The 24,006-nt window shown below is 38.9% G+C and overlaps 1 protein-coding gene across 4 annotated transcripts in view; it reads right to left on the minus strand.

The window, feature by feature from the left end:
• mdga1 (MAM domain containing glycosylphosphatidylinositol anchor 1) overlaps positions 1 to 24,006 on the minus strand; it is a 176,479-nt gene that overhangs the window by 22,140 nt on the left and 130,333 nt on the right. For all 4 annotated transcript variants that reach the window (XM_077519860.1, XM_077519861.1, XM_077519859.1 and 1 more), the window contains 6 exons: positions 19,856 to 20,122; positions 18,970 to 19,118; positions 10,276 to 10,456; positions 9,407 to 9,430; positions 5,702 to 5,854; positions 5,461 to 5,622 (listed from right to left, as the gene is read on the minus strand). In XM_077519860.1, coding sequence (XP_077375986.1) covers positions 5,461 to 5,622; positions 5,702 to 5,854; positions 9,407 to 9,430; positions 10,276 to 10,456; positions 18,970 to 19,118; positions 19,856 to 20,122 — 936 coding nt within the window. The remainder of the gene's footprint in view (positions 1 to 5,460; positions 5,623 to 5,701; positions 5,855 to 9,406; positions 9,431 to 10,275; positions 10,457 to 18,969; positions 19,119 to 19,855; positions 20,123 to 24,006) is intronic.

The raw sequence follows: 24,006 nt of genomic DNA on the forward strand, positions 1-24,006 counted from the left end.
TCGTCAAATTCAGATAAAAGCATAAAATTCCATATCGAACTTATTGCATGTCATTGCGATATGCATATTGCAAAAGCCAATATCGCGATATCGATATTTTTTCGATATATTGTGCAGCCCTACTAGATGAGTGGACCTTCTAATCTCTAATGTAAATATGATTTGGACTTTTTGATTTGACTGTATTTCAAGGAAAAGTGTGCCTCTAAAGTTGCACAAAACTTTGAAGTGTCAACAGCCATGTCAGGAGTGACGTCATCACAGAATGTATTGCATGTGTTTTTTTATTTTTTATTTTCTTTATCTTGGGTTGTTTTGCAACTCAGTCCAAGAACCAGCCTTAGGAATCGGTGTTGAGAAAAGAACATCAGAATAGAAGAAAAGTCTGATAGTAATAGTGGCTATTCCTCTAGGTCTCCCCTTTTCAACTATTGTCTCTAATGCTGCATTCGAGTAAGGTGGTAAATTGGACTTTTCCTTTTTTTAATTTTTATTTATTTATTTATTTAAAAAAAAAAAACGTTCACTGGAACGTCCCTTAGAAATGGAAGGTTGGAGTTGCAAAGTCACCCCCCCCCCCCCCCCAAAAAAAAAGAACAACAACAAAAAAAACAAAAAACAACAACATCACTTGATAATAGCGACCCAACATGAAGACATAGACCATGAATGGAGCAAATGGGCCAATAACTAAAATTTTGTCATCTGATCTAATAACCAAAATAGCACCATCATAGCAGTCTCAGATGAATTCAAGCATGGAGCTCCACAATGTTGTGTGACAGCTTCTACCTGGAACCGATTATTTTTATTTCCATATCCTATGGATTTTTTTTTTTTTTTTTTTTAAATCTCTTTGACCTTCGAGGTTCCATTGCACTCATAACAATGACTAAAACTGTTATTTTGAGGTAGAGCAGCACATAACGTTGCTACCTCAGCCAGACACTTGTCAACATATGCCCAAAAAGTTTTTCCCTTTGTAAATCACACTGGAATTCTTTTAATTAAAAACCTCAAACAAACGATCATGCAAGTGAAGGATCATTTAAATAACCATTCATTTGCCTTCCATCACTGTGTTCTCAAAACAATCCATCAGTTCCAAATTGGCTTGCCAGTTGCACCGAGAAAAAAACAAACAAATAAAGCCAAACTAAAGTACGACCACAGAAACATCATCAAATTTTGCTCATGTGCTGCTGCTAGGGAAGAGTTGCATTAAGCTGAACCAACCGAATCAGAACAACCTCTTCTACTGTTTCACAACACAGTGACCTTAGGAGAACAAAACACGGAATATGCAGCACAAGTATGTCTTTCAATAGCCTTCATGTACTTTCCCTTCAAACTGTTAGAGTGCATGTGCAGTGGTAACTGTGCTTCAGTGTCGTCTGACTGTGTGTGAACATCAATGTGCTGTGCTGATGGCCTTTCGGCAGCTCTTTCTGTTCAAGCCTTTTCACATCACCTTGCATCTCTAGCACAGCCTTTCAAGCTCTTTTGAGAGCTTTATAACATTTTTTTTTTTCTGAAATGCTGGAACACTCATCCTCCTTACTTCCGTTCCCACTCTCATTTTACTGACCTCCACCTACTCACTCCTTTTACTGGACACCTTACCTCTGTCTTCATTTCTGTCGCGGCGGCGGCTACGGCGTGAGCTCGGCCAGAGAAAGGCAATTAAAGTGACAACAGATTGGAAGCGAATGGGAGAACAACAGCGCCGATGAAAGCGGATCTTGTCGAGGAGCTTGGCGTAAACTACTAACAGATTGTTGTAATCGTAAGCAAGTGCTCGGTGACAGATGTTGCCTTGCTGCCAAAACACCGCCGCAACAAGACCACCAGTGATGAGAACTTTGATTTTATGGACGCCTCAGAGAAAATGTTTCTCGTAGAATTGATTACCTTTGTAAACAATTCCTTTTTGTGTTTTGGTCCTCAATTGTAAAGTCTTCCAAAATACAAAAGTGCAAAGGATGAAGCATTTGTCATCTGAGAAATCACTGGCCAAAAGTTTCTTCGTGTACTGTAATACAAAATTGTTCATGGTAGTAGATTGCCATTCCATATCTGCTTGATCTTGTGAAACAAAACAAAACAAAACAAAACAAAACAAAACAAAACAAAACAAAACAAAACAAAACAAAACAAAACAAAACAAAACAAAACAAAACAAAACAAAACAAAACAAAAACAAAAACAAAAACAAAAACAAAACAAAACAAAACAAAACAAAATAAAATAAAATACAATAAAATAAAACAAAAAACAAAAAACAAAAAACAAAAAACAAAAAACAAAACAAAACAAAACAAAACAAAACAAAACAAAAAAACAAAAAAAACAAAACAAAAAAAAACCCTGTATTCGCACTTCAAAATGTTTGCTTTGTTCTTGTTTACTGCAAAACTGATGTTTATGTACGGCACTTTGTATACAGCAACACCTGTTCCTAAAGCGCTTTATAAATAAAGTTGAGTTGAGTTGAGTTGAGTTGATCTGTTGGGTCATCTAATTGCCATGCCAATGCCAGCAGACTGTAACTGGATCAGCACCAAAACTTGAATGGGTTCCTCCCTGGCCCTTCTGTCAGCCCTCTACAAATTTCAGTAAACTAATTTCCTATGCGAATCCTTCATCATTGAAAAACAAATAATTATTTATTATTTTTTTTTAAGTCATAGTGTTTACTGGGGAACAAAATCTGTACCTTGAATTCTGTCATGTTTCAGTTTTGTTTGGGTTTTGTTTTATTTTGTTGAGAGTGTTGGTTGTCTGGTGTTCTTGTGTTTTTCCCCAGTCTCGTTATTGTTAACTCATTCACTGCCAGCCCAGTAAAAATGGATCTTTGAAGTAGGGCTGTTCGATTATGGGGAAAAATAATAATCAGGATTATTTTGGCAATAGTTGAAATCACGATTATTCAAACGGTTATTTATGTTTTGGCGCAAAACAAGAAAATGTTCAAGCGTTTAAAAATATTAGGACCAAATTTAAAAAAAAATAGAAACACTATAATTAAGTTTTGGACCAAACAGAATTTATAATAATATATATTTATTTATGTTGGCAAAAACGTGAAAGTTGGAATGCAGCATATGCACTGTGCAGTAGGGCAATATTTTTTTTAATTTTTGGTCCAAAACAAGAAAATTTTTAAACATAAAAAAACATGAAAAAATATTAAGACAAATAAAATTATTTGAAACACTATATTTATGCTAGTTCCTTTTGGATGAAACAAAATTGATCAAATTAGTTATTTTAAAATTAAAAAAACGTCCAAATGTATAAATTTAAGCAACTTTTTACTTTGTGATTATGCTGATTTTGTAATTGTGGAGTGTAATAACTGAAATTATAATTTAATTTCAATGAATTGCACAGCTCTACTTTGACGTGTATAGTCAATGGCACTGAATGAGTTAACCTTGTCCACCTGCGTGTGTCTTCCCTTCCCGGTGTGTGTTGCTGATTGGTTCCCCCTGCCTGCTGTGTTTCCCAGGTGTGTCCTGTTAGTGTCTCATTAGTGTCGGTATAAGGGAGTGGTGTTTCTTTCACATGGGTGTGGGAGCATTGTATATGTTGCTGTGTAGTTTGTCTTGTCTTGTCTTGTCTTGTCTTGTCTTGTCTTGTCTTGTCTTGTCTTGTCTTGTCTTGTCTTGTCTTGTCTTGTCCAGTGCTAAGCTGCGTTGCTAGTTTCTCTGTTTGTTCAAGTTTTCCACATTTAGTCAAGTTTTTCCACATTTTAAGTTTGTCTTCCTGTCACGTTTCTCCGCTTTTGGGTCCACCCATCACACCCCCATCGTAACAAATTCAAAAAGTGTTGTGCTTCTCTCTTGTATTCTGTATCTCCATGCAGCTGAAGGATGTGTCCCTTTAGTTTTGCTAAATTTTATTATCTTAAATATTTATCCCGTTTAACATTTACAACTTTTTGCTTAGCCATTTTCTATCTCAAGTCACTCTGAATAACACAGGCTTAGCAAGTTTATTTTTTTTAATGAACAACTGACAGTTTTATGCAACTGTCACTAATATTGTTTTGTCCACATTTCCATACACATTTAAGATATTCCGTTTAAACACCATAAATTTGACCTTCCACTTACGCCACAAGACGAGAACTGGGTTGGATTAGGATATCATATTGTTATTGAGCCATTGTGTGCCCACGTTATGTTATGTGCAAGTCTGGTGATGCTCTAATGGCAATACTGTGTGTGTGTGCTTGTGTGTGCCTGTGTTGAGTTCTGCAGGCGCTGGATGCCTTCTAGCTGTGTGACAGAGCATATTATGATGAACAGCTTACCCAAGTGACTGATTGTGTCGTAGCATTGCCATAAATCACATACCCACTGCCCACTTCAAAAACAAACACACACATATAAAGGCACAAGTGGAAACGTACAAAGACCTGCCACCCCCGCTATTGTCTACACGTCAAGCTGTGGGTCAAGTCCAAAACTGAGATTTGCACAGAAGCACGCCGGTTTGAGAACTTCCCCTCAAGCACAACTTGCCAAACCTCCAGATTTTCCAAGATGTCCCATATTTCAATAACGTCTGGTGTCACAATAATCGTCTATTTCTCCCGATTTTTGGAGTTGCAATGTTCAGATTTATTAGTTTAATGGTAATTTTTCATCTGTTGGGCCAGATACATTAGGTCATGTGTTCCCGAAAGCCGTTAGAGGACAGAAAAGGGCAGATGGATATACTTCGCAATATCCATCTGGTATCGCTCCACAGTAATTTCGTCGGGAAAAGGCGGGACATTTTGTATAATAATTCAAGCTGATTGGACGATGCGAAATTCTACGCGTTTGTTTTAACCAATCACGGCCATGGGTGAAACTTTCAAAATGTCATCTCCGTTCTATGTCGGACATCTTACCAGCTAGAAATGCACGAAGCGCCTATCGTTGTTCAACATTCAACAAGGAAACGGTGAGTAATTGTAATTGCCGTTTGTGTAATAACTACCATTTCTGAAACCGTTCTTTGCAGTTGAGAGGCTGCATCAAAGCCTTCTGTATGCTCTAGCATGAACCCCCCCCCCCTCAAAAAAAAAACAAACAAACCAAAAAACCAAAAAAACAAAACAAAACGTATAAATACGTCTTTGGGACACTTAAAACATTAAAAAAAACATATTTACACGTTATTGGGAGCAAATAAGTTAAGAACTTTTTAATGGTCATTTCAATCTAATTTCAGACCTCGTGTTGACTAAAATTAAAAGTTAAATGTTGAATATACGATATTGTATATACCCTGCTGAATAAGAATCCTTCCTTATTTTGATGTGTGAAAGTTGAAAGTTTATCCTTCCTTGTTTTGTTGTTTGAAAGTTGATACAGAGCTGACTTTGCTGCACGTTCAATCGTATTTCTGTGGATGCTCTCAGGGGGCTTTAAATGTGTATATGTTATTGCCCCCTCATTCACTCACCTATGTGTTTGCCCTTCATGTGGTAGTAGAAGGAGACACAGTAAGGGACTCTGCCAGAGCCCTTGGGGCCCCTGACCGTGCTCACGTTAAAAAGTGGAGAGAGCAGACGGGCCTTGTCCCCTTGAACTCGTGGCCGCGATGCTTCGATGTACATGTAGTAGCCTGGGAACAAGAAAACCACATTCAGAGGTCTTCACTGCTGTGTCCAACTGCGGATTAAAATTTATTACGCTTTCCTCACCCTCTTTGGTTCCGCTGCGATCCGTCTCCGGGCCTGTATTGGCGGACCGCTTGGGATTCTGGGTCAGGTGATTCTGTCGCGTCCAGTCAAAGACGTCGCTTCGGTCTTGTGAAAAACCACAAATCCTCTCATCCTCAAACCCGCACACGTGGTCTGTTGTGGCAATGTGGAAAAAAAAACAGAGTGTGCAACTGTGTTAGATTAGCGATATGATATGCAGAACAATTGTGATAATACCATGTTTTTCCCAGACAAAAAAATATGCCTTTAAAGTCACGGCAGAGGTGCATACTGTCATCAAGCTTGACATTTCAGACATCCTGACCTCATTTCAACGGCTATGAAAGGTTTCTTTATCATGTCATTTTCGGTGCCGATTCTTACTTCACAGAAACGGAACCAAATTGGCATTTCGCAACCTGGCAACTGCCCTGCCTTGAATCCGCCTGACATATTGGACGGGTTTATGAAGAGAACTTGGTCCAACCCCGAACTGACCCAACTAGAAGGCAAGTTTAATGAAAAAGCCTCCTGTGTGCCGGAGTGCTTTGTATCTTGGGATGTTCATGGGTTAAAAATCAATACTTGCTAGCAGTAAGCCAGGAAAATGAATCAGTATCTGACCTGGATTACCATCAAAGTGTGTTGCCCTTTTTTTTTTTTTTTTTTTTTTTGTCGCTGTTTCTAATTCAAACCGCTGACCCAACTCCCACCCGACTCATGTACATGTGTGCTCTGATACATCCTCCCTAAGAGCACAGTGTGACTTTTAGTGCTTTTCTTTGTGAAGAGCAGAGAAGTTGGACCGGAGCCAAGTGCAGTTTATCAACTGATCTGGACAGGGAATGCTCCTAGAATGCCACTACATAGATCACTGCAGGAAATGTATGTGTCTTGTAGTTGCTTGCAAGGGATGTACCGGTACATTAAAGAAAGCAAATGGGTAACATTTGAGGATGTGAAAGCCATTGCAGTACAGTACAACCTGGGAATGCTATTCGTTTGGAGGTTGCACCTCGCTGAATTGTACTAAAACATCATGAAATTTTGGTTCAAAAAGTCAGGAACCTGAACAAAGATGGGGCAAACGTGTCAATAACTCTCTCGTATGCCAGAATGCGGATGTATACTGATAAAAAAAACCCAAACATTTCTGACTCTGTAAATATCATTTGGAGTTCATAATTATAATTACAATTTTTTTTTAATTGTTACATCTCAGCTGGATGAATGCACTTTATATTTTGGAGCCAGCCAGTTCTCCTTCAAGCGTCTCCATTTGGTCCAAAAAGCTGCTGTTTGCCTCCTAACTGGAGCTCGTAGGAGGGAGCATATAACTCCAGTTCTGGCCTCCCTTCACTGGCTCTCTGTTCACTTTGCAGTTCATTTTAAGATTTTTATTTTTACTTGTTTTCTTTAATTGGTCTCGGCCCACATTACCTCTCTTAGCTCCTCCCCCCTTGTAAGGTATTTACTGTTTTTATATTATTCCTTTATTGCTTTAACTGTGTTTGTTTTTATGTTTGTTTTTACTTGTATGCTATGGTCATTTTTAAAGTCTTCGACAAATAAAGTTGAGTTCAGCTGAGTTATCCAGATTTACTTAAAACATTAAGTATTTTTTATGTGCTAGTTGTTTTTTCTTGTAATACATTTAATGAAGTTAAAAGGTTTACAAAGGAAACCTCATTAAAATCGACACTGAGGTGGAAACTTGCTCCACTTACTTCCCAGGTATTACAATTAACAAGTAATATGTTGCTTCAAAATAATCAAAATTCAACTGGCAATTAGAATGGCTCAAACAAAAACAGACCACAATCAGCTTTGGATGCCATCTGTATTTTTCCAAATGCATTTCCTTTGACATTTTTGTGTTTTTATCCATTCACAAGATGTTGGGTGAAGAAAACCTGAGGAATGTGCTGTCCTAAGGGATCAAATTGTTTTACATGCCCCGGGCAGTGGCCACCTGCCCTGTAGCACTGTATCTCACTTGTTAACATAACTTGTCAAACCTAGGAATCCTCTCACTTTCCACAGTCCATTTACAAGATTCCACATTACTCGTAACTCCCTGCACACCAAGAATGGAACTTAAATTCTGCATCTTTGCCTGTGTTTACATGATGACATCACAGGAAGGTAACTAGTACTGAGATATATGATATATTATGTATTTTAAAATGGTCATAATGAGCCCAACATACAAATGTACATGTGGGATTAGTCGATTAGCCTAATCAAATTCCACACATCGGTAATCAACACAGTATGTTGAATCAATAAAACCAATGAATAAGGACACGATCCCTTATTCATTTAAATACTGTATCTGCTGTATGTGTTAGTATTTGTTTCAATGAGCTAATCTATTGACTATTCACACCGTGCTCCACCACACGCACTCGTTTCAATTTGCACCGTTGTTCTCACACGCAGTCTGCTCCAATCTGCAGTTGTTTTAATTGCATCGTTCTGGCAGAGCAGAGTGACACCCGTGCCAGACAAATGCTGTATGTCGCTTACTGAAGAGGACAGAGAATGTTCAGTGGGCTGATAAAGACATGAAAAATGTGTGAAAAATGAAGAAATTAGGCAAAGAGAGAAGGGTGGCGTGAGATGCGCTTGAGACGCTGCGAGTATATTCACATAAAAGGAAATATGGCAGAAACCTGAGATAAGTTGTAGGTTTAATGTAGTTTAATGCTGCATTCGGGTAAAGCGGGGAAGAGGACAGATTGGACGAGCTTATGAGGTTCGACCTCAGGAGGAAAGAGTGGAACGTAAACAAAAAATATGGCTGACAAGCGCAATAAGGTAGTTTGTTTGTGAAGAGACAATCTGGCTCTCAGCACTCTGGGAAAACAAACCTTATCTTTTTTTTGGGAAGAATCGACACATTTTGCCAATTAGTTGCTGGGTGCATCATAAAATTAAGACAAACACCTCTCTCAAACAGACACCTCCTTTCTCCCTTTTGTTATTTGCATCATATCCATCGGCTAAATGCAATATTTGGACCAAACCAATGATAAATGGAAATGGAGTGAACACTTGAATACTTACAACCATTGAACTTGAACAGGATGTCAGAATAGCCAACGAAAGCGACTGCCTGGCTATGAACCACCTTAAATATCATTGCAATGCATAATAATTTGGACCAAACTCCACCAAACTCCTTCAATCATGCCCTACAGTAATGAACCTTGAGCACTGAAAAGAGTCTTTCCCAAACTGTGCCCATAAAGTTGAGTACAAAAAATGCCCAACATGTCTCGATAACTAAAGAATTAAGTTTAGCAACTAAGGGATCAAGTCCAAATCCTAATTGATTGATTAATTAACAGAAGTGTGTGCAGTATCAATATTTGTTTTCTACTTGGCTATAGTGTACAGCCACCAATAATAGCTATCCCCCATTCCTGATATTTAGAACATGGAATATACCTGCAATTATCATATCATGATACTCATCCGAATCCTCTTCCGCAAAGCAACCAGATTGGATCATCTCAAGTCTTTACAAACCTATGTTGACACTTCTTGCAGCCATAAAACATAAATTGGCTTTTGGAAGGAAAATAAAAAACAAAATAAACGTGCTGCTAATTTCACCACCCTGTCATCAATCATTTGACAGCAACGGGTTTAGAAGATTAGAAGAATATGGATGATGGAAAGCTGAGCGAGAGGACTCACCTGAAGGTCTTGGGTAGGTGTATGCTGTAAGAAAATGGAGCACTGGTTAACGTAGATAAGTACAACACTCAAGCAAATAGAACTTTTAAAGTCAAACGAATGTTTACTGTATGTTGGAATTTGAAATCAGACAAAAGTCAAATTCACATTTTATCATTTAATACATATACTATATATCATGTCAAACCAAAAGCAGCGACAATTGTTCAAGCTATCCATGACGTAACACGAATATGGTGAGGCCAACTTCAAAATAAAGTCTTTCCAAATGCAGTGATAGTATATGGAAGCCCATCCCTGCCAGTAAAAAATAAATAAATATTAAATAAATAAAAATAAAAATAAAGGGTTTTTTTTTCATCAGAAACCGCCAGTGGATTTTTTTTTTTTTTTTTTTTTTTTTTACACCGTCAGTAACCGGCAGTGGATTTTTTTTTTTTTTTTTTTTTTTTTTTTTACACGTTCGAACGATAAAAAAAAGATACCAAAAATAAAAAACACTGCCGCTTTCCTGACGCTGAAAAAATAAATAAATAAATAAATATTTGTATTATTTTTTTTTTTTACTGGCGGGAATGGGCTTCCATAGAAATTAGTGCCTTGGACCAGTTTTATTTTTAAGATATTTCTGGGTAGCATGCTGCGGCGTATTCGCTGATGAGAAATATATGAATTGTGGTGTCATTATTTAAAATAATTTTATGAAGGAAAAGATAGTAAAAAAAAAATAATCTAGTATTTTGCTATTAAAAAAAAATACGTTTTTTGTGTACAATAATGGTTAGTTATTTTAAATTGTGAATACATACAAATGCATTGTATTGCCTTTGATATTAAATGTTCCACTGTGAATGAATGAATGAACTCACGCTCTGAGTACTGGATGCTGCGACTGACGAATTCCCCCGGACTGTAGGTGGTGATGGGGGCCAATTGGACCTCATATGAAAGAGGTATTCTCAGGTCAGGAACGGTGTAGGACATCAGCACCCCCTTCTCTGGCTCCTTGCCCTTGAGGTCGATGTGCTTCGACAGCATGTTCTGCTTATTCTGGATCGAAGGCACAGCAACATAGAGAAGCAGAGGCCGAGCTCAGATAGAACGTACAAGAACATTTACAAGTGTGGGGGAAAACAAAAAGTTAGTAGCAACCACAAATACATTCCCACAGTGCACAAATCCAACAAAGAGGATCACAAATACAACAAATCTGCTTGAGACGCAGATATAATAAAAAATACACTCAAAAGACTGCAGTACTGCCTGAATAACTTGATTTCCTCCCTATTCCCTCGTCTGCTAGCTTTGGATATATTTTGCTGTCTTCTAAATCTCTTCCCCTCCAAATATTATAATTTCAATATTTGTACCAGAGTACCGAGAGATTGCAAACGGTGGCACTATGATCACCCAACCACACTGACGGCTCCTTCCGGACAAAACTAATAAGTTAATGAGGATACAAGGTTAAGCAGGACATTCATTATAAATCCACACAATTCAAATACGATTAGATGAGAGCATCCCTGATTGGAGTGCTAAAGGTATGTGATTTGTGCTGTGGATACCACTAATGGCATCGTATTGATCAGCATATCCTCATATTATTTTACAACGGTGCATGCCCTTCACATTTCCATTAATGACCAAGGGGAAAGGTACGAGCCAACTCTTAAGCATTTTGCTAGCATGTGAGATGAGTCTGACTGAGACTGATCTTGTGAGATTTTAATAGGATTTTGTGCAAAATGTAATGCACTGGTATCAGTGGAATATTGACACATAGGAGAACATGATAAAATTGTAAAAGAACGGAATAAAAGAATTGCAAAATGTGATCCAATTCAAGAAAAAAGGGCAGTCCCAATGTCAGTGAGTGGTTAAGTTTTGTATCAAATCAAGCTTTATTTATATCTCACTTTTCATTCATAAAAACGCAAGTCCGGTGCTTTTGTAACACCCGTGCTCACACAAACACGACACACACAAGCTGAAGAACTTATATGGTTAAAAAGCACATGGCGGGGCACAGAGAAACCATGTGAGGAAAACAAGTTTGTATCTTGTACTGTTGGAGGGCATTTGAAAAATATCCATCCATCCATTTTCTTGACCACTTACACAAGGGTCGCGGGGGGTGCTGGAGCCTATCCTAGCTAGCTTTGGGCAGTAGGCGGTATACACCCTGAACTGGTCGCCAGGCAATCGCAGGGCACACGGAGAAAAACAACCACCCACGCTCACAATCCCACCTAGGGACAATGGGGTATATGCCACGGGAGAGGCGGGACGTGATTTTGCACATCAGTTTATTTCCGGTCTGGGTTGGGAACGCGCAACCTAGGGGCGCAAAGTCGGAAGTATTTTTGACGCAGCCCACACGTCGCAAACCGAACCGGAAACAAACTGTTGTGCAAAAAACAGTCCCGCCTCTTCCTGTCAAGCATGTCTTTGGAATTTGGGAGGAGACCGGAGTACCCGGAGAAGACCCACGCAGGCACGGGGTGAACATGCAAATTCCACCCAGGAAGGCCGAATCCTGGACTTGAACCTGCTTCCTCAGTACTGGGAGTTGGACGTGCTAACCACTCCTCCACCGTGCCGCCCCATTTGAAAAACACTCATATTTTATTCATATCGATTTGAAGAAAACAAATTAAGATATCCAATTGTAGTTATTTACCAGAATTTCTGATGAGAAAGAAATTGTGGTTGTATATCATGCTTCATTCATTTCGGACTTCTCAGACCCCACTAGGTCCAGTACAAAAACACATTACATAACCAACTGTCATTAAATCCCAAGCTTTAATAATCAAATTGGTAAGTGTAAAAACGGTAATCCAGTGAAGGCTGTTATCTTGTAAAAGTAAAGTAAATCAGGTTTGAGTGTGTATTTTGTTGACACCATTTTAATAACGCTTTTGCGGTGTTCGTCCACCCCCGTACAGAAGGCTCCATTAGCTGTGTATCTGCCGCTGATCCGAGCTACTTAAAGACCTGACAGTCAGCTCCCTCTAATGTATTAGGTCAGCCACTCGACCATGACACACTGGTACACCCACAGCATGCCATTATCAGGTAATTCATGCAACAGAAGTGTGTGTTAGTGCATGTGTGCGTGTGAATGGGTTAAACACCTCAAAGTGCACGGTGCATTGTCGAACTATACTGAATTTCCAACATACTTACTGCCCCTCAATACATGTTTGATAATGTTAATTACATTACCTGTCAACGACTAATTATTTACTAAATCATCTCTTGTAGCAAAGAGATGTAGAGGTCGACTGAGTTCATTTCTAATTCATTTCTGATTAAAAAAAATAAAATAAATTGAAAATATTTAAATCATGCTTGTCATAAACTACACATAAACACCATACGATTTCTGGTAGAAGCACTGGAAAAAAAATAGCACTTTTCTCTTAAAACACATTACAAATTTAATAGGGGTGTTAAAAAAAATCGATTCGGCAATATATCGCGATACTACATTCTCAAATCGATTCAATAGGCGGCTGAATCGATTTTTAAACTTCCATTTTTAATGGAAAAATATTCAACAAAACGTCTTACTTCGGGTTAGGATTCACACCTTAAGCACGGAAGAATGTTATATGAACGGAACATTAAGCCTGAATATTTTATTTGAATGCTGTTCAAACATGAAACAGATTACAACCTGTATTAGACTGAAATTTCAGATAAATAAATAATACATTTTCATACAAATCTTACACTCTACTGATTAGTATTTTCTAAATTTGAATGAAAAAAATCGACTTGTAAATTGGTATTAATCGGGATTAATCGGTATCGAATCGAATCGTGACCCGTGAATCGTGATACGAATCGAATCGTCAGGTACTAGGCAATTCACACCCCTAAAATTTAATAATATCAATGAGTCAGTCGCTCACATGTAAAGCACATTATTTTCCTGTTGACAATTATTTTCCTATTATTGCAGATACCTGCAGGGCATCTGTCACACTGTCACGCTTCATATTTATATCAATTTACTACCAGTGCTAACACCCATTAATCAACATTTAGGCTCCAATTTTACTACAAAGAGTTAAACCCCGTGTTCATCCGTGTAAACATTCTCACATCCCATAAACACACCGTGCATAATGATGTGCAATATAGGAGAAAGGTGGAGAGGTGTGCATGTAATATCCATTAAGTATGTGGTAAGTGGGAGAGATGATTCGCTCATGCGGCGGTGGAAGCTGATTCTCAGAAGTGAGAGGAAAAAGCATATCAGAGGAGTCAAGGTCTGTGAATACACAGACGCACATTTGTTGCGGTCATGGAATATAGACATAGAAGATTGTAAACATCATGAAGTCTATGCAGCCTTCTTGAGTCAACAAGTTCCTTTCCAGAACGTCGCCAATAAGAGGACCTCACCATTGCGGAATTTTTCGGATTTCTTAAAACCTTTTAATGGCTTCCTCTGCTCCAATTCGGACTGTCGACCATCAAGGACAACTTGAAAGTGCAGATGTCATCTTTTACAATAAAACTGTTAGTTGAGCGACTGCAGTTTGTTTAGCGCCTTGATTTGACTTCCTGTCTATGACTCAAGAAAAGGACCCGCTTGAACAATTTGTTAACTCATTTGCTCCCAAAGACGTATTTATACGTTTTATTTTAATTTAATGCTAAAGCATACAGAAGGCTTTGATGCAGCCTCTCAACTGCAAAGAACGGTTGCAGAAATGGTAGTTATTACACAAACGGCCAGAAGGTGGCAGCAGAACAAAGGAGATCAACCAGGGCCATTTAGAAAAAAAGCTCAATTACTTACAATTTTAAATAGATTTGCGAAAACTGATGAAACTGCAAAACGGGAACAGATAGAAACATACTTTTTTTTCCTGATGAAAGAAGAGACTTTAATCTTTCTTTTGATAGGTTCCATGCTTTTATAGCAATTGGAAAATCAATCAAAATTCAGTAAAACAGCCGGGAGCGAACGGGATTGCTTCTGTGAAAATGGCTGGGAGTGAATGAGTTAATATACCATGTTAAAGACTCTCAAAATATCCAACCGACACAGCAGGCTTGAATAATCAGTTTTATTATATGAATTTGTAGAATTTCCTTCTACACTTTCACGAGTTAATATTTGGATAATTCACATGAAATAGGTGATTAGACTAAAAAAAAAAAAAAAAAAAAAAATCGTTATCAATTTGAGATTAGACATTTTAGATTAACAACAATATATTTGTAAATTTGATTCCCTTGTGTAAAATATAAATTCAAAGACTATTTTCTTCCGACTAATCTGGACATCGACCGCAGCTACTTCACACATCTCATATAAAATTCGACATTGTTCAAAATCAATAACTGTCTGGCAGTTGATCAACGGCGACAGCAACAGTATATCCAGACAAAAGATCCTTTCCTCACTAGAATCATACCAGTACGTTCAATTTCAAAACATTTCCAATACAATTACCGAAGTAGGTCCTTTTGTAATGATAACAAGCCAATTGTGTGAAAGAGTGGAAGATTGTGGAGGCATTCACACAATGGAAACAGACAATTATGCATGTGAACTAAATATGAATTGAGAACATGAGAGGAGGCGGCCTCTTCAAATAATAAAGAGTGTGAAGTTAATTATTCTCTCAACCCTCTATTAACGGATCTCTCATGACTTGATCCAGTCTGCTGCTATGAGCCGCGTGTAGGTGAAGTCATTGTTTGTGTATGCGTATGTACGCTTACAAGCTCTAAAGTCTTGAAAAAATCTGGAATTTACTCAATCTGCATTGTGGGCTATATTACATCCATATATTAAGCAGTTACGAGATTCAACGTACACCTTCAATTCAACATGATTTTCCCTCCTCAAATTTCTCATATATATGATCATTGGAGGTGGTCCAGTGCAAGTCTAGCGCAAAGTGCAGTCTAACTGTGTGCACGGGTGGACTTTTCTTTCTTTTGGCGTTTTTGTAGATGGGGACAGTTAGAAATGGCTATTGCACCATTGTGGGACTGAAAAGATGTACAACTGACATAAAGATGGCCGCTATTGTTATGTTCTCGATTTGGATCCCAAAAACGCAGACACAAATAAGATTTTAACTCTTTATTCCCATAACATCGAGAACCGTGGAACAAACTTGACTAGATGAGAAACGACGAGAATGTATCAAGAATCGCAAGACGCTAAGCTAACTTGGGCGGTGGAGTTGCACAGAGGAACAGAGGTAATAATCCGACAAAAAAAAAAAATCACACCCTTCTCATACAGGCTTATATAGACAGCGAATCGATCTGATTGGTTGTGGCTAGACGTGGGTAACAGGACTGACATGGAATTATCTGATTGGCTGTTGACCAGATAAAGAGATTAAAGATTCTTGACATCACATCGTGTCTTACCAGTTGAAACTAAATGCTGTTTACATCAGTTCATAACAGACACTTGACCTCACGATCATGACCCAAACATAACTCTTGCATGACCCTGTCATGACAGCTATGAAGTGGGCACTTGGAGACAGCCTTCTAACCCCAGATCATGTGTATGTGTGTGAAAAATTATTTAAAGAGGCGGTCTACCCCCCCAAAAAAATTATTGACAAAAATATGTTCTATGCAGCCCCACTACAGTATTCTGGTTAATATTGTGTTAGTGTAATATATGAGTTAAGCAGGTAAATCCAAGCATTTTTATCAATATCAGAAGGCGGCCATTTTTGCTACTTGCTGTCGAGTGAAAATTATATCTCAGTTGCTCAGGTCGCAGGTAACAACCAATCAGCTCAACTTCAGAAAACAGGTGAGCTGTGATTGGTTGTTGCCTGAGCAACTGTGATGACATCGTCAGTCGACAGCAAGTGGCAAAATGCCCCCCCCCTGAGCTTCATAACTTATATTACACAAATGTAATATTAATGTTATGTTGTGTTTAGACTAGTGAGGTTATATATAACATATTATTGTTAAGAAATGTTTGAGGTTGACTTCCGCTTTAAAAATAACTGTGGTTGCTAAGTAACTAACAGTTTCTACAGAATAGCACACACTCGAATATTATACGCACCTGAAGAGTACCCTATAAAAGCATTTTTTATCCTCTCCCACGATTTGCTGGAATCAACACTTGAAAATTGAAGTATTATCCTCACAGTAATTTGACAGAATGGGATTTCTTGTGTTCAAACAAATATACCTTGCTAACAATTTGGCTGTCAACAATCGGAGCTGCCACCACTTCCTGTTGTTTTTGTGTCACATGATCTCACAAAACCGAGAAAAGAAAAAAAAAAAGCAGATCACGAGATTTGTGCTGAAGTTTACTCAATGTGTCCATCTGTCAAAGTCACCTGCATGGTTGAACTGTGGTGTAAGCCACTCCCACAACAAACGCTACGTTCCTGTAACTTGCTCAATTTATAGCGAAGATGCTTTAGCATAGCTGAGACATTTTTTATTACACATACTAAACAATCAAGAACTGCCTTTTAATGTCGTATGTTCTGAGCGCACGTTGCTGATGGCATAAACGGCCACTCACCAATGCGATCAAGGAAACAAACATCTACTGAACAAAACATTTCACGTGATTATTTTTTTTTTTCTTTAAACACATCAGACAAACCTAACAAGCAGAAGCCGCCACGTGTGCGGAATGTGGGTGTTCAAAAGTACGTCAATTCTAGAGTAAAGACGTCTGCTCCACAACGTCTGATATGAGCGCTTGCGTGTCACCGTCTCAATGTGTCCCCCGGGAGCCCCACATCATCGGGCATGTGCTAAAAAGATGGAGTGCTGAGACGTTAAGAGGATGAGTCGTAGAAAGTGTTGCCGGAATAGATGGCTTGTGAAATTGATGCGGTATTACTTTTCAATGTTCTCCTCCTCTAGTTAATAGTGGAAGGGACCGTCGAGATTTAATGTTTTTCCTTTCATTTCCATCTTATTCCTTCAGTTTCATTCCCGTTCGCCGGTTTTCTTTTTCTTTGCCGTCTGCATTTGCCGCAAACATATGGTAAACATACACGTAACTTTGTAAATACTTCGATTATATACAAGGGTGCAGAGTTGTACAATACCAAGTCTGTCACATTTACTTTTTGGATAAATTGTACTTGTGAGAGTATGACATGACCAGTGTTTTCAAAGTGGCTCATCTATCTACATGTTTTAAATGCTTTTAAATGTTGCACTTTTAATCAATATGTATGAAATCTGCTATATAAATAAAGCTTCTGTGCCTTGCCTGCCATTACATGAATTACATTACATGACAGAAACAACAACCAGCAGCCTCACATCAAACAATATGCCAAAAAATGGCCACAATTCAACTTACAAGAACTCAATTTCAAACTTCAAACAAAGAAAGTTAACTTAAGACCGCTTCTTGTGGTTGAATTTGTCATTAAAAAAAAAAATTTTTTTAAGTATATTGTTGTTTTGGGTATATTGTTGGCCAATACCTGAATTTGCACATTCCTATTTAATATGTTTATTGGATGTTCATGTTCTGATTACTCACCAGTTACTCAGTACTTGAGTCATTTTTTTTATTTTATTTCACTTACTCGAGTAATTATTTGGAAGACAGCTTCTTACTTTTATTTGCATCATAGTATTCTGAAGTAACAGTACTCTTGAGAACATTTTTTTCCCACTTCTGAGTAAATTCCATCAACATCTGAATACATGAAAACACTGAAGAGCTGGAGGGTTAGAGGTGGGCAACAAAATGAATTCAAAGGCTGTGTGCGTGTTTTATTATTTTCTTTCCTAATCAGAGGACAAAGCGCAGGGCTCGGGGAGAAAAGCGAAAGATCCGAGGCATGCGACTAAATAGAAATCTCAAGGAAGGACACAGCTCATTCTCCTCCTCTCTTGTAGTGGTTTACTTCATTTGGCCAGCATCCCGGTATTAAAATGGGAGTAGAATCAACTATTCAGCGGCACAAAACAAGCTGCTCTCCATTCAGGTGTGCATACACATCCATACACGTTCACTGAAGAAAAGCAGTCTTGAGGGTTCAGTTGAAAGGAAAATGAAAACAAAAGGCAAATTATTCTGATAATTTACATACGTAACATTTCCGCTGTTTTCTCACTTTCTCAGAATACATTTAAATTACTAGTGTGTATGTTTCTTGCGCTTAACATAATGTTATGGGCTGGAATGAAAAGAGCTGTCACATGAAAATAAAGTCATTGACAGTTGTGAGCCTCAGAAGCGGAGCAATAAAAAAAAAAAAAAAAAAAAGAGATGCATGCTGTCATTGTTCATTCAGTCTAAGTCCTCAATTGATTAATTACACATTCACTCACCCTCCCGGAGCTCTTGAAGGCCAATGGTTACTTTGCATGCGCACTCCACTACATACAGATGTTTATCCCAATGCTTCACAAAAACAAGCAGATCTAAGTGTGTGTTTATGTGTGTGTATGATGCACAACCGCTTTCTATACTGGCTCTGAATGGCTGAGTGTGACGTTTTAACCACAAGCTCCAATGTGCCACTCATTTCACAGGTCATCCACAGGTGTGTTTCGTTTACCTTTAGGACATTAATCCTGTAGCCGATGATACGATCTGCGGCCTCCGGGTCTTTCTGGGTCCACTGCAGGTTGTACGAGTAGTTGTTCCCTTTCAGAATCCTCACTGGGTTGGGCGTGTCAAAGTAGAATTCAGCATTGTAAGGTTTTGCTGGAGAGCATTGAAAGGAAAGATTTTCAATTGTTTATTCACTTCACTTTTTCACTTCACATGTAGGTTGACCAACAATACCGTATTTTCCACACTATAAGGCGCACCACATTATAAGGCGCACCTTCAATGAATGACATATTTTAAAACTTTTTCAATATATAAAAGCGCTACAGTAGAGGCTGGGGTTACGTTATGCATCCATCAGATGGTGCTGCGCTAAAGGGAATGTCAACAAAACAGTCAGATAGGTCAGTCAAACTTTATTAATAGATTACAAAGTAGCTTTCTGACAACTCCAACTCCTAAAATGAATAAACAGCTGTTTTATTATTTTCTATGAGGTAAAGTATTAGTATTAGCTAGCGATCCAAGACGGCGGGATCTTCTGCGCATGCGCGTCAACGATCGTGCAGGGTCACCGATAGCGTCTTGACAGCGAGACCTGTTGTGGCTCAATATTGATCCATATATAAGGCGCACTGGATTATAATGCGCATGGTCAGCTTTTGAAAGAATTGAAGGCTCTTAGGTGCGCCTTATAGTGCGGAAAATACGGTATATAGGCATAAAATAATAATAATAATAATAATACAAAAAATCTGAGTGTATTATACATGACAAAATTCAGTTTCATGCAAGAAGGTGTGTAATTTTTGCTGATCTAAATTGGGAGCGTTCGTCACCACATCATCATCATCATCAATTTCTTACTTCTTTCTTTCTTTCTTACTCACCAGAGACATTAAACCTGCACGTGGATGTCCCTGCACTATTGCTGACTCTGCACTCGTAAGATCCATTTTTACTGGGCTCCAGTCTGAATTTCAGCTCAGGAGTCTCTTTCAAATCCGGCATGGGTATACTGACAAAGTCGCCATTGCGGTACCAGCGAATGTCCGTGATGCGTGCCGGGTTGGCACGGAGGACCAAACACCTGAGGGTCACCATCTGATAGTTCCTTGCACGTGTGTCCTGAGACACTGGGTCCAGGATGGGAGGATCTGTGAAGACAACAAGCAACAATTGGGTTAAATGTAACCCAATTATGGATCAAAAATGGACTGATCCACTTTATGGGTAAATTTGAGCCAACTTTCTGGGTTGTTTAATACAAAATGATCAATTTTTTGACGCAAGTAAAGGATCTGACTAATATTCATGAGTTGTTTTACACTAAAAGACACATTCCTTTACTCAAAGTAGAGGATCGGTCGATTTTTGACCCACAGTTGGGTTATTTTTGACCCAACTGTTTTTAGAGTGTATCAACTTTTAGTCTGTTTATGTACTGTGTATTTTTCGGATTATAAGTCACATTTTATTTCATAGTTTGGCCGGGGGTGCGACTTATACTCTGGTGCAACTTATGTTTGAAATTAACACATTATTATATCATTTCACATGTTATTTTCACACTAAACCGCAAGAGGCCGCTCTAGGCCTGTGTTGATAAATTCAACATTGCCGGTAGAAGAGCATCGTCTACCTCCCGAGTTGGGGGAGTTGTTTAAAAGTGACACCGAGGATGAAGATTTCATTGGATTTAGTGATTTGGAGTGAAACCGATAGTTTGGTAAACTTGTTAGCATGTTCTTTATGCTAGAGCAGTACGTTGGGACGAAGGGAGAGTTCCGGGTGGGAAGGTTTTGTTTCGTGGAAAAGGGGAGTTAGCCTGTTAGCTTCTAGCTGAGTGGGGAGTTGCTGTTAAGACCTCAGAAGCTATGTCAATAAAACGCCAGCCTTTGGCTCCGTGCTTCAACACTCCGCCTCCGACTCCCGTCACTTCTCGCTACAAACTCTTAAAAGAAGAAAGGAGTAACAAGAGTGGAGTGGAAGAATGCATGCTGACTAAGATAAAAAAATTTAAAAAAAAATCAGATTAAAAAGAAAAAAAAACCAAATACATACTTTTCTGGGTCTCAAAAATAGGACATATCTAAGAAACCGGAAGTACCGTCAGCATATTTAATGAAAGCCGGAGCGGTATAAAATGCAACCTGTAACAAAAGGATCATTTACTTCCCCCAAAGGGCACAGACGCCCTCTTTTGGCCCATCTGTAAAATTTTATATGGTGTAAAAACTAAAAACGTATCACATAAGGGTCTTCATGTTAACAAAGTCCTACTTCTCACTCCCTCCTCTTCACAGTTTACCTGCACTCCGTGCCCTTGACACATGTTGCCAAAGTCGGACATCAGTATGCATACTGTATGTGCCTATAAACAGCAGCAGGCTGTGTGACCGTACACTAATCAGTCCACGGCGTTACAAGATGAACCTTCACGGCTCAGCCACCCCTCAGTGCCACCACGTCGTATCACACTTTTCTACTACATGATGTACTTGCATGCCAGTTTGAACAGGTCGTCATTTTCAACTGTCTAATAGCAACGAGTACTCTTTTATTTCACTGGTTTCACAATCTTTGCATCTTTCTTCAGCCCGTTCTGCTCGTTGATTTTCACCATCCCACTCTGTATACATTACATAGATTAAACTATAATTACACCTGCATCTGATCAACGCGACTCATAATGTACTGTAGCCACGCCCCCTCACCCCTGGGACGCCGAACACACGAGCTCATTGCCGTTAGTGAGGCGATAGTGCCATTAACGGTGTGTTCTATTATGCACATGATTAGCCTGGGGTGAACTAGCTGCCTGGTGATTTGTGGTGGACTAATTTGCGTGTGTTGTTTCTTTACTAACCTCGGGGCAACAACAGCTAGTCAGTCATTATCTGGAAAGGCAGGCAAGGCTGCAGGTAGGTTAATTGTGGCTTGTTAGCATTTTTTCTTTCCTCACTGGAAATACCCTCTTGGAATCTCTCGTAAATATTAAGTCAAAGGAATTGTTTACAACTTCTTTTTAAGTGGTCAACTTTTCAGGTGGACATATTACACCAATTTTGATTAGCTTCCCTAAAGCTACATCATAAGTTGGCACCTAAATATGACGATATACAAACAGTTGGTTTCCACCATTTTGGATCGCAAATTCATACCCGGGCATTGGTGTCTACAAAAACTACCGTATTTTTCGGATTATACGTCGCTCCGGATTATAAATCGAACCAGCCAAAAAATGCATAATTAAGAAGGAAAAAACATATATAAGTGGCACTGGTGTATGAGTCACATTTTTTGGGGAAATTTATTTGGTAAAATCCAACACCAAAAACATACATGCCATCTTGAAAGGCAATTTAAAATAAAAATAAAAGAGAGAACAACAGGTTGAATAAGTGTACGGTATACTAACGTTACATGACTGACATGCCTGGTAATGTCAGTAACGACGTAACATATTATCTGGCTAATGGATGTCTGTCTTATGTGTTTACATATATTTATTTCAAATTATTTATATGGTCATGACACCTCACTAGCGCCTTACTCTTTCCAAATGCATCTCCATTTGTGTTTATTTACTCCCCGTCTTGGCGACGCATCGCAATGTTTCGTCTCATCAGGAGAGCGCTCTGAATATAAACAAAGGTTTCGTTGAATGCAAATAGATTCCTCCCTGGGACGGCAACACTGACCAAGCCTAACATTTACAATAAACAAAGTAAAAAATCAATTTAAAGAAGGAGGCGGTGTGTGGACGCAGCAAGGAGGGATGACAGATCGGGAGAAAGCAACAACGAGGAAGACGAACGACGGGGAAAGTGCGGCGTGAAAGTGAACCACGTCGATGATTGAATATGAGCGAAAGGATGCAGAGAGCAGACCGGACAGACAGCGGGTGAGAGAGGTAGTGGGGTCCTCCCTCCGTTAGCTGATTGATGATGATGATGAGAATAGCAATGAGGAAGAACAGCCAAGTGGGATGGAAAGAAGAAGAATAGCATGCAAAGACAATAGAGTGGGGGGCAAGTGTGCCAAGACTGCATGGCTACTTAATTGCGTCTTCCATAAAAATAATGGCGTCCTTTCCCTCGCATCGATTAACAGTGCTAAATGGACAAACAAAAAAAAAGCCAGTATAATGAGGCGCAAATTAAGCATGGCGCGGAATAGAGACAGATCTGTTTTCCAACATGTTCCTGAGATGTTGTTGTAGTGTTATCTAACCTTCTTACTTAGTGTGTTTTCCACCGCCATAACCTGACAATAACACATTTTTTTTAATTTTTTTTTTAAATCTTAGAAGCTCACCATCCATCTCGCCACCTTCCCTAATGCCACTTTTCCATTTCAGGCTCGCTCTTAAACCTGTTTTTCGTCCACACGCTCTTGCCGGTGTATCCGTGTGCCTCATCGCTATGTTTCTCTCCGCACCCCAGAGTGGGGCGGCCACCTGGTCCATTAATCAGACTTGGCCAGTGTGGACAGCAGGGCTCACACAGTGTTGCCCTTCCGCCCGGCTTGCATTAGCAAGCCCAGTAAATCCTTGTGCAGGAAAGGAGCACAATGGAATCCGGGAATTTAAACGGCTTCATTCTGCTCCGGGGAATATCATATACAGTAAATCTTGGCCTTTGGGTGCTTCAAATACAATAATAATATTTGATCTTTCTTTTTATGCAGGGTGCATTTAACTATACTCTCGACTACTTCAGTTACAACACCTCAAGGATATAGCTGAATTAAATAATTAAAGGATAATAAAACCGGTAGACAGGAGGAGATGATAAAGGGAACCAAAAAACTAAAGGTACAGGAATTCTGTGCTCTGGTGGGTGTTAACTCAAGAGAGATTTGAGAATAGATTTAATACCGACAATATGTCGTTTAATTTTTTTTGTCAAGGAATTTATTGAGAGGAAAACCTACTAGTTAATACGGTGAAATCACCAAAAATGCCTTACTCGGCATTAGGGCCTGACAGATTAATCGTCTGCCAATTATAATCGGCCGATTATTGCCCTTCAAACAA

The sequence above is a fragment of the Festucalex cinctus genome, chromosome 4 (assembly GCF_051991245.1).
Source record: "Festucalex cinctus isolate MCC-2025b chromosome 4, RoL_Fcin_1.0, whole genome shotgun sequence".
Classification (NCBI taxonomy): domain Eukaryota; kingdom Metazoa; phylum Chordata; class Actinopteri; order Syngnathiformes; family Syngnathidae; genus Festucalex; species Festucalex cinctus.